We start from the raw sequence: 15,267 nt of genomic DNA, 5'->3' as shown, positions 1-15,267 counted from the left end.
TTCCTTAATTTTCTCACCTTGATTATTTCAAATTGCCTTTTAATTTTTATCTCTTTTTTCTTCTCTCTGTTCCCTCCTAATAATTTATAATTTTCTGAATTATATAATGTTGAAAAGTATTATAAGGAAAAATTGTTCTGTGATAGCAAAGCTTGGGAAATGGTAGATTAAGAAAAAACTACTTGGGGGGCGTGGTGCCTGGGTGGCTCAGTGGGTTGGGCCTCTGCCTTCAGCTTAGGTCATGATCTCCGGGTCCTGGGGTTGAGCCCCGAATCAGCCTCTCTGCTCAGCGGGAAGCCTGCTTCCTCCTCTCTCTGCCTGCCTCTCTGCCTACTCTCTCTTTGTCAAATAAATTAAAAATCTTCAAAAAGAAAAAAGAAAAAATTACTTGGGGATAAAGAAGTAATGATTCCTTACTGTAAAACTTCTATGATATGCTGGTGTTCATTGTTAATCTCTTAAATTGGGAGTATATGGGTAATACATAGCGTTTTCCCATAGACAATTTATTTAATTTTTTTGCAGAGTATCTTCTAGGGCTAGGGGTTCCTGGAGCATACTTTAGGATCTGGTGTAAAATTTATTTGAGACAGAGACAGACAGAAAGTGAGTGGAAGGGGGTGGGGGCCTCGGGGCAGAGAGAGGGAGAATCCCAAGCCAATTTAACCAACTGAACCATGCAGGTGCCCCATATTTCTTGATGTATTAATGTCCTGTTTGCCAGCTGTTCTGAAGCTGTGTAAATTCTTAGAAGCTAAGAAATACCTGCAGTGCATTTTGGAACCATTTTTACATGAAATAATTTTTTTAAAAGATTTTATTTTATTTATTTGTCACAGAGAGAGAGAGAAAGAAAGCACAAGTAGGGGAGGCAGCAGGCAGAGGGAGAAGCAGGCTCCCCACTGAGCAGGGAGCCTGGTGCTGGATCCTGGGATCATGACCTGAGTTGAAGGCAGGCACTTAACTGACTGAGCCACCCAGGCTTCCCTACATGAAACAATTTTTAAAGCAAATATTAAAGGCTAATATCAGAAATGGGAAGATATGGGTGTATGGTTAAGAGACATGTAGATTAAAACCAATATCAAAAGCAAGATCTGTTTTGTAAGAACTGAATTGTGTCTGCCAGTGAATAAATTATTGTGTTTTTACCTTGGATAAGTGAAAACAGTTTGCTTTCATAGGGAAATTAGGTTTATAAGTACCTTGCTTACACAAGTAGTGACTCTAAAGAGAACCCTTGTATATTATTTTTTTTTTTAAGGTTTTTTTTTTTTTTTTAAATTTTTTATTTATTTATTTGAGAGAGAGAGTGTGAGAGAGAGCATGAGCGAGGAGAAGGTCAGAGAGCGAAGCAGACTCCCCATGGAGCTGGGAGCCTGATGTGGGACTCGATCCCGGGACTCCAGGATCACGCCCTGAGCCAAAGGCAGTCGTCCAACCAACTGCGCCACCCAGGCGTCCCAACCCTTGTATATTAAATGGAAGTCTTTATAAAATGCACTCTTCAAATGCTCTTATTTTCTTAAGCTGGCAGACTGAATTTAATTACCTTTCTTTTTGATGTCTTGCTGAAGTAGATTATATTTTGATTTGCATAGTTGAAGTAATTTTTACTACTTTATCTTTGCATATATTTGTATTTATCCATGTTATTTTGAGATCATTGATTACTAATATATTTATATTCAAGATTCAAGGGTATAGTATCCCTGGGACCAAAAAAAAAATAGGAGGGGCGGAGCCTGGGTGGCTCAGTGGGTTAAAGCCTCTGCCTTCAGCTCAGGTCATGTTCTCGGGGTCCTGGGATCGAGCCCCACATCGGGTTCTCTGCTCGGTGGGGAGCCTGCTTTCCCCCTCTCTCTGCCTCTCTGCCTACTTGTGATTTCTCTCTCTGTCAAATAAATAAATAAAATCTTAAAAAAATTTTTTAATTGATGTTTTTCTTGCTTTAAGGAGAAGACAAAATCATATGAAACAAAATATATAGCTTCATGAATTGTTATATAGTAAACTTTGCTGTCATCACAATTCTAGTTAAGAAATAGAACTTTGGTGAACCATGAGAGACTATGGACTCTGAAAAACAATCTGAGGGGTTTGAAGTGGCAGGGGGGGTGGGAGGTTGGGGTACCAGGTGGTGGGTATTATAGAGGGCACGGCTTGCATGGAGCACTGGGTGTGGTGAAAAAATAATGAATACTGTTTTTCTGAAAATAAATAAATTGGAAAAAAAAAAAAAAAGAAATAGAACTTTCTAAAAAAAAAAAAGAAAGAAATAGAACTTTGTTAGCCACCCCAAAATTATCTCCCAATTACAATTTCCCTCCCTCTCCTCAAAAATGACTGCTTTGACTTTTGTAGTAAGTTCCCTGAATTTAAAAAATAGTTGTATCAGTCAACTGTGTATTCTTGCACACAAAGGTTTAATGTTTCCCATTTAAAAAAAATTAAGAATGATTAATTTTAGAAAGTATTTTGATGATGTGCCATTGTACCCCTCGTGTTTATATCTTAAGTCAGATTTACCTGTAGAAGAAAATTTAATAACTCTTAAGTTCTGATGCTTGAGACCTTATAAAGACTTGATGTAGGTCACATGAATTGTTTTTCAGGGCGTCCTGATGTCAGAAGAAGAAGTGTTTGAACTTGTTCCTGATGATGAGCGACAGTGTTCAGCGTGCAGAACCACGTGTTTTCTCTCTGCTCTCACATGCTCCTGTAATCCTGAACGCCTTGTGTGTCTCTACCATCCAACTGATCTGTGCCCCTGCCCCATGCAGAAGAAATGTCTTAGGTATCCTTAAGTTTCTTGTAAAACTTGTTACTTCTTTTAAAAAACTGAGTGCACTGTTCTTTGTAATTCCCCTTCCCCAAGTGTGCACTGGGAGCTTTTCCTTGTCTCTGCTTCCCTGCTGAGGACCAGTCCTTTAAAGTTGGCCCTAAACTTGGCAACTAATGTTAGATTTTTTTATCAGTTGATTTCACATGTTCCTTGTCTCTCCCTGCATTAAAACTCTGTGAGTGGCTTTGATCTAAGACCCCATTTCCTTGGTCGTTTATTAAGCTGATTTTACTTAAAATTTATTTTAACGTTGTTGGTTTGCAACATTTTTAATTTCTGTGTTTTTTGTTTATTTGTTTTGTTTTTCTTTGTGCTTAGATACCGCTACCCATTAGAGGACCTCCCTTCTCTGCTGTATGGTGTGAAGGTCAGGGCACAGTCCTATGACACTTGGGTCAGCCGTGTTACAGAAGCATTATCTGCCAACTTCAACCACAAGAAAGGTTAAGCTTTTGTGTGCATACACATTGAAAGAGGCCTTATTTTGTTTTATGTGCTTTTCCTCCAGTAAGGGAAAATTGGTAGGCTTCGTATGGGATTTGCAGCTAGTAGGTTGGTTAGTTTTCTATTTGAAAATTTTCTTTTACATAAATAGTTAATATAAAATGAGACAGACAACAAACTTACAGTAGATAATGTATTTTGGGGAGCCATTGTTACCAGTGGACTGCCACTAAAGGTTAGTTAAGAAAGAGGAATTACCTTCCTGGAGAGAAATTGTCTGTAAGGGTTAGGAATGCGCACCTGTTCTTAAGCTTTTATTGCATTGGTGAGATTTTCACAGCTGCAGTGTTTCCACTAATAGATTGATGACTAACCTGAGAGAGGTTGGTGAGTATTTTTAAATGGCTTTTTATGTCTGTGGTCATAGTATGTAGCTTTGTTTTTACAGATTTGATCGAATTACGAGTAATGCTGGAAGATGCTGAGGATAGGAAATACCCAGAGAATGATCTCTTTAGAAAACTCAGAGATGCTGTGAAGGAAGCTGAGACTTGCGCTTCTGTGGCTCAGCTGCTTCTGAGCAAAAAGCAGAAGCATAGGTAAGACTAGGAAGAGTTCTCCAGTGGTTTCCTGTGCATTTTTTCGTTTTGCTTGTTTGCTTTTCTTTTAGAGTAAAAGCCAAAAGTGTAACTGGTCCCTCCCAATCTATCTTTGACCTCTTGTTGTGGCCATTTCTCTCCCTTCAGTTATGTCCCAATTTTCTCTCCTACTGCTCTCCCTTTTTTCTTGTTCCACTCTGAGTCCTCTTCCCCTTTGAGCTTTTTAACACCAGGCATGCTTCTGCTTAGCGCCTTCACACTTCTTTGCTCTTCGAGCCCTCTTCTATCATATCCAAGTGGCTTGTTCCCTCATTCTTTCAGTTCTTTTTCAGATCGCTGACACATTCTTCTTGAAGAGGCCTTCTCTGACAACACTTTATAAAACTGCAACCTTCTTATTCTTTTCCTGCTCTCTTTTTCTCTTAGCCCTGTCACGTCCCGATATACTGGTTTATTTATTATCTCCTCCTTTCTTTCCCAGTCCCACTAGACACCTTCTAGACTAGAATGTTGCAGACTTTTTTTTTATCCTTTTTCATTGCTCTATTCTTGTGCTTAGAATAGTGTCCTGCAAATACTGGATGTGCAATAAATATTTGTAAATAAATAAATGATACTACATGCTGAAGGCAGGTGGCAGCAAAGACTAACCTTGATGGATGCTGGAGAGGCTGTATTATTAAGAAGTGTAGAAGTTTAAAAAAAAAAAAAGAAGTGTAGAAGTACACACCCTTGATTTAATGGAATTCACATGTGCTAAATTTTCTGTGGTATTGTTTCATATACGTGCCAACACTTTCCTGAATGGGTTTTGCTATGGCCCTTCATGTTGGGTTCTAAATCACTTCGTACATTTTTTATTTACCATTTGATTAGAGAACTTTGAAGCATTGATCAGGGAATTTTCACCTGTCTTTGGGTCACTAACCCCCCTGGGGAATCTGACAAAAGCATGGGACCCTTTTCTTAGAAAAATGTATATACACATACCATTCGGAATCCATTTCAGAGGGGTTTATCCCCTAGCCAAGTTAAAGGTCCTTGTTCCACATTTTAAGGTTTTTGAGATAGAAAATTTAATTTTATTAATAAACATGGTATTTTACTCTGAGGAATTTATTGATTGTTTAAAGTGCTCAATACTTGGAAGATTGGAGGAACTGTAACTTGGAGAGTTGAATCTTTGAGTCATTAACTAATGAGGTAAAAACCTAATTTGGAAGTGATCGCCATTAGAGTAGAACCTCTCAAACATTCGTATTCTGGGATTGCTTGGGTGAGAATTCTAGAGAGACTAGAAGCTCCTTTGCTATCAGGTGACTGTGGATTTTTCTTACTTATGTCTCAATATTATTTCATATCAGGCAGAGCCCAGATAGTGGGAGAACTCGGACCAAACTGACAGTGGAAGAATTGAAGGCCTTTGTCCAACAACTTTTTAGTCTTCCATGTGTCATCAGCCAAGCTCGACAAGTAAAGGTGGAGTATTACATTCTTTTCTGGGGTAATATCCTTTGTAGTATGGGTTTCTGTTTTGGGTCAACAAAGTAGTATGTCTAGACTAGCTTTTTGTTGCGTTTGTCACATAAATGGTGCTGTTTGAAGGTTTTCAGTAGGCAGTAAGAACCCCTGGTTTTGTTCTTAGCCTTTTATTCTCCTTTTCAAGTTCTGGAACCAATGTAGTTAGTTTAGAATTTTTTCCTACATTGATTTTAGATCGGAATCCTCATTTAGCACAGATGTAATTGAGATGCAAGAAAATAGTTAAAAGAACCTGAATGTATCAGTAAGTTACTAGTTCATGAGCTTTTAAAAATGTGAGCTCTGAAATTACTAGGGCCTTGATGGCTTCTTGAATATGTACAGTCTTAAAAAGTATATATCAGATATATTAACCAGCATAGTTAGTAATCCTCTGGTAGTTTGTGGTGGTTTGTGATTTGGCCATCGGCAGGGTATCTAAAATGGTTTTTATCAAGGTTATCAGCTTAGGCGCACCTAGGTGGCTCACTTGGTTAAGCATCTGCCTTGGGCAGAGGTCCTAATCCTAGGGTCCTGGAATTGAGCCCCGCATGGGGCTCCCTGCTCAGCAGGAAGCCTGCTTCTCACTCTTCCTCTGCCTGTACTCCCCCTGCTTGTGTGCACTCTCTCTCTATCAAATAAATAAAATCTTAAAATAAAGGAGGGGGGTGTCCGTGCGCAAAATCCAGTATCAGTTGTGTTTCTGCTGTTATTCTATGTCATGGGAGCATTTAGTAGTTGACCACTCTTTCCTTCCTGAGAGAACTTTCTTCTCTGAACATCTGTGACATCATCACACGTTCTGTTTTTCTTCGCTCATTCACAGTTCCTTCTCTTTGGTGTTCTTTGTCATTTGTTTTCTCCTTGGCTTGACTTCTGAGTGTTGGAGTATATTAGAAGTCTCAGATCTTTTTTTAGATCCTGACATCTTCCTTGTTCAGTGACATTAATACCACCTGTATCTTATTGATCCCCCAGATCACCAACTCTCAATGCTTTTGTTCTCTCCTACCGGCTTGTACATCCAGTTGCATGCTCTGCTTATCCAGTTGTATCCCTCTGCCTGTGACTAAAAGGCATCTTAAAAGCCTTTTAGTGAATCAAATCCTTGATTCCTTTATTTCCCTTATAGCCCACATCCAGTCTCTAAACAAGTGTAAATATTCAGAATGTTTCCCAAAGTGAGCCATTTGCCATCATCTCCATTGCTTAAACTGTGCTCTGAACTGCTAGATTCTGCCCCTTGCATTGCTGTAACAGCCTCTTAACTCCTCTACCTTTTTCTTCTCTGGTCCCTGACAGTTTATTTTTCATTTGGTAGCCAGTGTGATCATGTAAAATGTAAATCAAATCATATCACTTCTCTGTGGTTAAAATTCTCCAGTGCTTCCCCAAAACCATTAGAATGAAATCTAAACTCCTATATGGCATTATGTAATCTGACCTCTATTTATTTTTTAAACTGCATTTTTCCCCTTTGCTTCCCATCATCCACTTTAGAGCAGGATGTTCCTCTGTGAAAGGTTGTGCAGTTATTATCCGCCCAGCCTGAACTGCTCTTCCTCCTAAGGTCCTCTAGCTCCTCATTTTAGTGTCAGTTCATCTCTTTCCTGTGACCACCGTTGCAAAGTAATATGCCTGCCTCTCTGGTCATTCTTTATTGTGTTGCCCTGTTTTATTTTCACAGCACTTAAAATCAACTGAAACATTTTATATTCAGTGTCTGGCTGTGTATATGTTCCTTGAAGACAAGGACTTCGTTTGTTTCAGTGCTGTGTGCTTAGAACAGTGCTGCATTGTAGTCCGCAGTCATTAAATATTGTTTGAATGAATTAATCATACTTTAAAAGTAAATGTGTAAGTAATTACAGAGAAGCATAATTATGTTCTTAACTAGTATATCTGGTGCTATAGTGGTGAGATTATTGGATTAGAATTATTAGTCTAGAATTTGATAGTTTGCCTGAATTTATATCTATTCCATACTTATTTTGTATCTTTTAAATTTGTTTTTTATTTTTATTTTTTTGACTTTATCAGAATCTCCTGGATGATGTGGAAGAGTTTCATGAACGTGCTCAAGAGGCCATGATGGATGAAACCCCGGATTCTTCCAAACTTCAGATGTTGATAGACATGGGCTCTAGTCTCTATGTGGAGCTACCTGAATTAGCCCGACTAAAGCAAGAACTACAGCAGGCTCGATGGTTGGATGAAGTAAGACTGACCCTGTCAGATCCACAACAGGTCACTTTGGATGTCATGAAGAAACTGATAGACTCTGGGGTGGGGTTGGCCCCCCACCATGCCGTGGAGAAGGCAATGGCTGAACTACAGGAGCTCCTTACAGTCTCTGAGCGATGGGAAGAAAAGGCTAAGGTCTGCCTACAGGCAAGGTGAACACATATATTGGTGACTGTTGCCTCTTTAATAACTAATGGTAGAACTGAAGGATGAATTTAAGTATCTGTTTCATTAAATATTTAGTTAGATGTTTTATGCCTTCCCTGACCAGTTACTAAATTATCAATTAAGTCTGCATGTAAACAGTTTCAAATATTGTGTGCATGTTCCTGTAGAGTACTTTGCTAAGTGGTTTAAGTGAAACAAAGTAGTATTTTGTTTAGAACCTTCTCATTATCTATACTATAGTTCAGAGCTAAGAAATGTAATGCTCACTGCAATATGTTATTGTTAACTGAGAGGTACAGAAAAAAGCTATAGGAATTCAGAGGAGGAGAGGTCATTTTTAGCTCTGGTGGTCAGGAGAGAAGCTTGAGAGAAAATAACTTAGGTAAAGCTTTGAAGCATGAGTGGGATTGAGTGGAAGGAGAGTAAGAAAGATCCAGCTAATAAGTTTAAAGAATACTTAGGGTGTGTTAGGCCGACAGAAGTTAAATGGGCTTTGAGTGAGGATTTATGTAGGAAAGTAGTGGGAAAGGGGAAGCAAGAAAGACAGGAGACCATTACACAGTTGCATTAGCATTGGTACCCTCATTGGATTTGCAAGATTTCAGTAAACCATTCACCGTACTTGATTGTATATCAACTAATTGACTAATTAGACTGTAATGTTCTTTATGAAAGTACTGCTTCAGCTAAAATTAAGATCTAAATTAAGATCTATAATTTCTTTTGTGAGGATGAGAAACCTGGCATACTTAAAGCCCATAGTTACTAAATAACACAGCTTTTCCTGTCAACTGCAACAAAAATAAGTGGCTGGCAAAGTACTTAAGTACACGAAGACTTCGGAATGAAGTGGAAAAGGCTTTAAATTTGAGCTGTGTTGGGACACCTGGGTAGCTCAGTCGGTAAACCATCTGCCTTTGGCTCATGTTGTGATCCCGGGGTCCTGGATTGAGTGCTACACTGGGCTCCCTGCCCAGCGGGAAGTCTCCCTTCTCCCTTTGCCTGCTTCCCCCGCTCGAGCTTGCTCTCTATCTCTCTCTTGCTCTCTCTGGCAAATAAAATCTAAAAAAAAAAAAAGGTCCGTTGTAAGACCTCCAGAGAGATGATAAATAAACAAATAGATTTGAGCTGTGTTATATAACAAACACAGTTCTGTTTAACCGAGAAAAGGCTGGATATATTTTTGCTGGATATTTTGCTGTCTAGTTGTCATGGGGAATACATACTAAAATGTATCTATAGCTTTTCCTGTTTGAAGCCTTCAAATTATTCATGGCAGTTCCAGGAGCATAGTAAATGGGAAAAGCTAAATAACTGGAATGCAAAACCTGTTTTGATACACCTGATGCAACTTAGAGTAGTCTACAGAATGAGATTTTGTTGGTAGTAGTATGAAGACTTTTTTCCTCTCATTTTCCACATTTACAGTCACTAAGTTTTAAGGAGCTCACCTGTAAAATGTCTCTCGTATCTGTCTTCTTCAACTCCATTGTCACTGACCTAAGTGTGGGGTTCTTGTATTTTCCCTTAATCTTTGCAATTCAGTATTTATGGAGTACCTACTACATGCCAAGTACTATTTCTTTTTTCTTTCTTTTTTTTTTTTTTTTTAAGATTTTTATTTATTTATTTGACAGAGATCACAAGTAGGCAGAGAGGCAGGCAGAGAGAGAGGAGGAAGCAGGCTCCCTGCAGAGCAGAGAGCCCGATGCAGGGCTCAATCCCAGGACCCTGGGATCATGACCTGAGCTGAAGGCAGAGGCTTTAACCCACTGAGCCACCCAGGCGCCCCCCCCAAGTACTATTTCTAAGTGCAGTAGAGATAGTAGGGGAAAAGACCCACAGAGTCCCTGCTGTACAATATAGCCAACATTCTAGTGGGGAGAGACAGGTGAAAAGTGAGTAAATGAATGTTTGAATGAACTTCAGATAATTAGTGTCACGAAGAAAATAAAATTAGTAAGAAAATAGAGGGAGAGGGCTTGGTGGGGATAGTGGGAAGTGGAATCTTCTTTGTTTTCTAACTTCTGTTGAAGTTAGATTTCTGAAACACATCTACGTCACTTCTGGGAATCCTTCCATCACCTGCCAAGTCAGTTTAGGTCCCCCTGCTATTATATTTTGATAGATGTATTCTTGGCCTTTTGGATTGGTTAACTTCTGACCACTGTTTTCTCAATATCCTCCTCCTCTGCTTTTGGCCTTCTCTCCCTGCCTCTTGAATAATGTCATTCCTCAAGATTCTGGCCTAGACCACTTCTTTTTTCACTCTGTACATCTCCATGGAAATTTCTTCTTATTTTCTGGCTCAATTGGCCATCTGTATGCTGATTAACTCCAAATTCTTATCAATAGCATTGGTATTTTTTGTAGATACTGTCTGCCTATTTGGTAATTCCATTGGATGTCTTATTGGTACCTCAGATTCCCCATATCCAAAATTGGATTCATTAACTCTTTCCCATCATCTTGTCCTTTGCTCCTTTTTCCTTTGAATTAAACCACTGTTTTTCTCCTTTAAACAAGCTTTGGAAATTACCTTTGACCTTTCCATTTCCATACCCTCAACCTTAGTAAACTACCAAGTCACATTGATTATATTTCCTTGATGTTTTTCACTTTCATTCTTCTTTGGGGTACTGTCATAGCTGGCCTAAATCATAGCCACAGGCTCTGGGACCTCACCCTGCTCTCATCATTCTCTACACTGCAACTAGTATTTTCTTAAAATACAGGTGTAGTTTTTTTCACTCCTTTGCTTAGAGCCCTTCACTGTTTCCTATTCCCCTGGGGATGACATTTAGAGTCCTTCATCTAATTCATAAGGCCATCTTGTAATCTAGCCCTTTGCTTAAGCCTCATCCCTTGCTATTCTTCCTTTGCATTCTGTGTTTCAAGTGTCATGATCACCCTGTTTTCCTCAGACATGCCATGTTCTTTCTTGTCTCTGGGCCTTTGCATGTGCTCATTTTCTCCTCTGGAACACACTTCCCTTCTCTCCATCCCCTGTGGTGTACTCCTACCCAGCCTCTGGTCCCAGCTTTCCTGACTCACTCCCATTCAAAAAGGCTAAGAAAGCTTGGGCGTCACTTCTGGGAATCCTTCCATCACCTGCCAAGTCAGTTTAGGTCCCCCTGCTATTATATTTTGATAGCATCTTAACAGTGCTATGAATAATCCCCCTCTAACACCACAAGATTAAAATGTTTAATGAGGCAAGGGCTCTGTCACTCTGTCACTCCTGTGTTTTAATAGTCTCCAGGACCTAGCACCGTGCTTAGCACATGGTAGGATTCATGGATAATGAAACTGTTCCCACCCTTGGTAGCTTCCCATTGCTTCCATGGCGAAATTCATGGCTCTCAAAATCTCTTACATCTTTCTTTCCTGTCAAAATTCCCCTACTTCTTGCTCTTACTCCTGCTCCTACCTCACTCCCGTCCTCACACTGGACTACTAACTTTTTTTTTTTTAAGATTTTAGTTTTTAAATTAAAAAAATATATAATCTCTCTCCCCCGCCCCACCAAATGGTACTTGAACTCATGACCCTGAGATCAAGAGCTACATGCTCTACCCACTAAGCCAGCCAGGTGCTCCTGGACCTCTAACTAATTTGTAAACATTTCTTCATGTCTTTGTTCATTATATTCCTGGTTTTTTTTTTTCCTTTAACCTTTCACTTGAGAAAATCACACTTCTTTTTTAAGCCTTGGCTCAAAGCCTTTCTCAGCTCCTCTAAGCAGAATTAATCACAACTTCCCATAGTGGTAAGCCTAAAATGATTTGCTCTTTGTCCCCAGTACAAGTTTAATTCTTACCTTGTATTCTGATTCATTGAGGATGAGGTCTATTTTATTCATCTTTTAACTAGGTGATATTGAATGTGGTTGAATTAATTCCTGGACTTAGAGACTATTCCTGGACTCCTAGACTATTGCTTTCCACACTGCTGTCTGACACGCATCTCTGACAATATCAGATATTGTGGAGAACTAACATAGATGCAATTTAGTGTAGTGGAAAGAGCAAGGTATCTGAGACTCATTCTGAATCAGTGTTTGAGCTGTGCCATTCACCATATTAAATGGTTTTAGGAAAAAAAAAATTTTTGAGTTAAGGTTTTCTTATTTGTAAATTGGAAATTAAAGTAATAGCTGCTTTGCCTCCCTTATAGGATTGTGGTAAGAACTAAATGAAATCATATATATGAAATTTCTCTGCATGTTCTAAAATGTTATTTAAATGTTGGTAGCGTTTTGACTTTTCCTTATGCATCTGCCCTGTCTTTGTGGTTTTTTTTAAGACCACGGCACAGTGTGGCAAGTTTAGAAAGCATAGTTAATGAAGCCAAAAACATTCCAGCCTTTCTACCCAATGTATTGTCCCTGAAAGAAGCATTACAAAAAGCTCGAGAATGGACAGCTAAAGTGGAAGCTATTCAGGTAAGGAGCCTCTTGAATTATCCTACGATTTTGGTAATGCTATCTCACAGATGAATCCTTTAAGCCTTTAATTCTTTAAAATAGAATAACCATAATAAAATAATGGTACTTAAAATTCAGTTGTTCTTCCATCTGATTCTGTCATTCAAAATAAATACTACCTATTTAAATGTTACTTCTCTCGACTCCCTGCTATGAAAGATGGCGGAATTAGCTATTTATTTAACTCCTAGCAATAGGGAGTTCATTCCCTGCTGTATTCTTTGAATCTTTGCCATGTGTGCAAATAAATTTTAAAATAGGCAGAAAAAAGAAAATGAAATTAAAATTTACCGAACACCATAACACTTACAATAGATATTATTCTAGTTTGGGAGTAGAATTGTGAGGGAAGGATGTAAAGATAGTACGCTGGCACTCAGAAAGACATGTATTATATATTTTAATTTAAAACGATATATAACATACCTCCTGAATTATAAAAACCTTGCAGCATTTCAGTATTGAGTATGTATATACTCTTTTTTTTTTTTATGTACTCTTTATTGTAGAACTATATCCAAAGAAAAGGAAACCAACTCTTTGCTGTCCCAAGAAAGAACATACTCTAGGTGTCAAGTTCTAATGACTTTTGTTTTAGTTTATTTTCAGTTAACTCTTTCTGGGAGCTTCTTAGCTGTGCTCCTTCTATACTATTGCTAAAATTATCTGTATTTTCCAAACTAAGGATTGTTGGAGGGGAGATGGGTGGATAGGGAGATAGGCTAAATGGATGATGGACATTAAGGAGGTCATGGGTTGTGGTGGGCACTGGGTGTTCTCTGTAAGTGATGAATCACTAAATTCTACTCCTGAAACCAGTACTATATTGTATGTTAACTAACTTGAATTTAAGAAATATTGGAAGAAAAAAAATTATCTCTGTTTTCATCAGGACAGCTCCTCTGTTTCATCTTTTTTTTTTTAAAGATTTTTTTCATTTATTTGACAGAGATCACAAGTAGGCAGAGAGGCAGGCGGGGGGAAGCAGGCTCCCTGCTTAGCAGAGAGCCCGATGCAGGGCTCGATCCCAGGACCCCAAGATCATGACCTGAGCCTGAGGCAGAGGCTTGACCCACTGAGCCACTTAGGCACCCCATTCTCTGTTTCATCTTTAACCCATTTCAGGAGGTTGGTTGTCCTCAAATATTTGATTACCCTTAGTTGGCTGTTAATTTATGACTATAGGACCAAGTCTACAAGATGGCTGTCTTGTGTTTCCTCTGTAATTTTGAAGGACTTGTCCTCCGCCAAGCCCTCCCTTCAGTGAGAAGACTTGACTCATAGGAACTAAGTAAGGGGACAGTTTCTGTTGACAGGCATACTCTAAGGTACAGAGCTTGGGAACAGGCTAAGTCAAGCCTTAGCCAGGTCCTTCATAGTCAAATGGCTATAGTTGGGTACAAGAAGGGATAGCAGTAAACATGGTATTTCTCAGCTGTACCTATTTGAGCTTTATTTTCTCTTTCATATACCTGTCTGTTCTTTAATCCTAGTACCACAGTGTTTAATTATGCCATTGTAATATCACTTAGGGCTAGAACCTTCCCATTATTATTACTGAAGATTCATTTAAGTTGGGGTGCCTGGTTGGCTCAGTTGGTGGAGCATGTGGCTCTTGATCTCAGGATTGTGAGTTCAAGCCCCACACTGGGTGTGGAGCCTACTTAAAAAAAAAAAAAACAACTTAAGTTTTTTGTCTGTTTTTCTAAATATTCCAGTATAACTTTCAAAATGAATTTATAGGCAAATGAATCAGTTAACATAGGAAATAACCTTTTATTGCAATGTCTGTTTATAGCATGTAACTATGCCTTTCCCTCATTCAGAGCTTCTTAATAACAATGAATGTTAAGGGCATGTATACAGTTTCTTAGGCTATGTGTCTGTCTGCCTGAAGATTCATCCAGTCTAAGGTATTACTCTGAATTACTGCCTATTGGCTGCCAACCCACTGCGGGTGTTCTTGCCAAATCCCTGAAATGGATTACTTGTTAACCCTCTCACCTCTTTATAATGATTTCTTTAGTGAACTTAAAGCAGTAATAGTTCGAAAAACAGTAATTTGATTATATGGAAATACTAAACCATTGTGACTTAGGCAAATATCTGTTTTCATCTGTATTTATATAACATAAAATGGAGGTGGTTATCAGCACCAAAATACTGCTCTGTAGTCATTGGAAAAGTTTGAAAGCCTTTGAAATAGGCAAAAGAAATTATGGGTGTCCTTTTAGTGGAGTACTGGAAGTTTTCTGGAGAACGCTCCAGGATCATCTTACTCTATGAGTGCATGCTGTGGATTTTTTTTTGACGAGGCTATTTTACAACTTTGCAGTTATTAAAAAATTAGAGTAATACAAATGAATCGTGTCCATAGAAAGACAGTTAAATTTATAATGAAACAATTTATTTCTCCATGGTAGAGAAGATGAATTGTCCTATATGATATTAAGTATGTTTCCCTCTGTTAGCAAATTTCCTGATTGTATTTATAAATGTCTTTTTTTTTTTTTTTTAACGATTTATTTATTTATTTTAGAGAGAGAGAGTGAGTGTGTGTGAATGCGGGAGGGTCACAAGAGGAGAGAGGAAGCAGACTTCCTGTGGAGCAGGGAGCTGGACGTGGAGCCTGATCTCCTAACCAGGAGATCATGACCTGAGCTGAAACCAAGTGTCAGATGCTCAACCAGTGGAGCCACCCAGATGCCCCTATGTGTCTGTTCTTTAGATTATCTTTTGAACTGATTTTTACATCTTGACTGGCTCCCTCGTTGATTAATAAAAATCTTTGACAGAATGAATTTTCAGACTTTTTAAAAAGGACATTGGAAGCTCTATTAGTTCAAGAGATAGAACTAGGTTTAAAGAACAACATTTAATAAAAAAAAAACTCAATGCTAAATTCTTTGTAAGATCTTCTGACCAATATCACTAGACTCCATAAGAAAGTGCAAGTCATG

General features: G+C 38.6%; 1 protein-coding gene across 1 annotated transcript in view; it reads left to right on the top strand.

Moving 5' to 3' along the window:
• Positions 1-15,267, top strand: part of KDM5A (lysine demethylase 5A) — a 99,065-nt gene that overhangs the window by 58,288 nt on the left and 25,510 nt on the right. Inside the window, exons 15-20 of the mRNA XM_044226992.1 lie at positions 2,616-2,797; positions 3,164-3,288; positions 3,738-3,888; positions 5,253-5,367; positions 7,450-7,805; positions 12,127-12,265. Coding sequence (XP_044082927.1) covers positions 2,616-2,797; positions 3,164-3,288; positions 3,738-3,888; positions 5,253-5,367; positions 7,450-7,805; positions 12,127-12,265 — 1,068 coding nt within the window. The remainder of the gene's footprint in view (positions 1-2,615; positions 2,798-3,163; positions 3,289-3,737; positions 3,889-5,252; positions 5,368-7,449; positions 7,806-12,126; positions 12,266-15,267) is intronic.

Source organism: Neovison vison, chromosome 12 (genome assembly GCF_020171115.1).
Source record: "Neovison vison isolate M4711 chromosome 12, ASM_NN_V1, whole genome shotgun sequence".
NCBI classification, from domain to species: domain Eukaryota; kingdom Metazoa; phylum Chordata; class Mammalia; order Carnivora; family Mustelidae; genus Neogale; species Neogale vison.
Note: the sequence above shows the minus strand (reverse complement) of the source record. Positions and strands in the feature narration are given on the sequence as shown.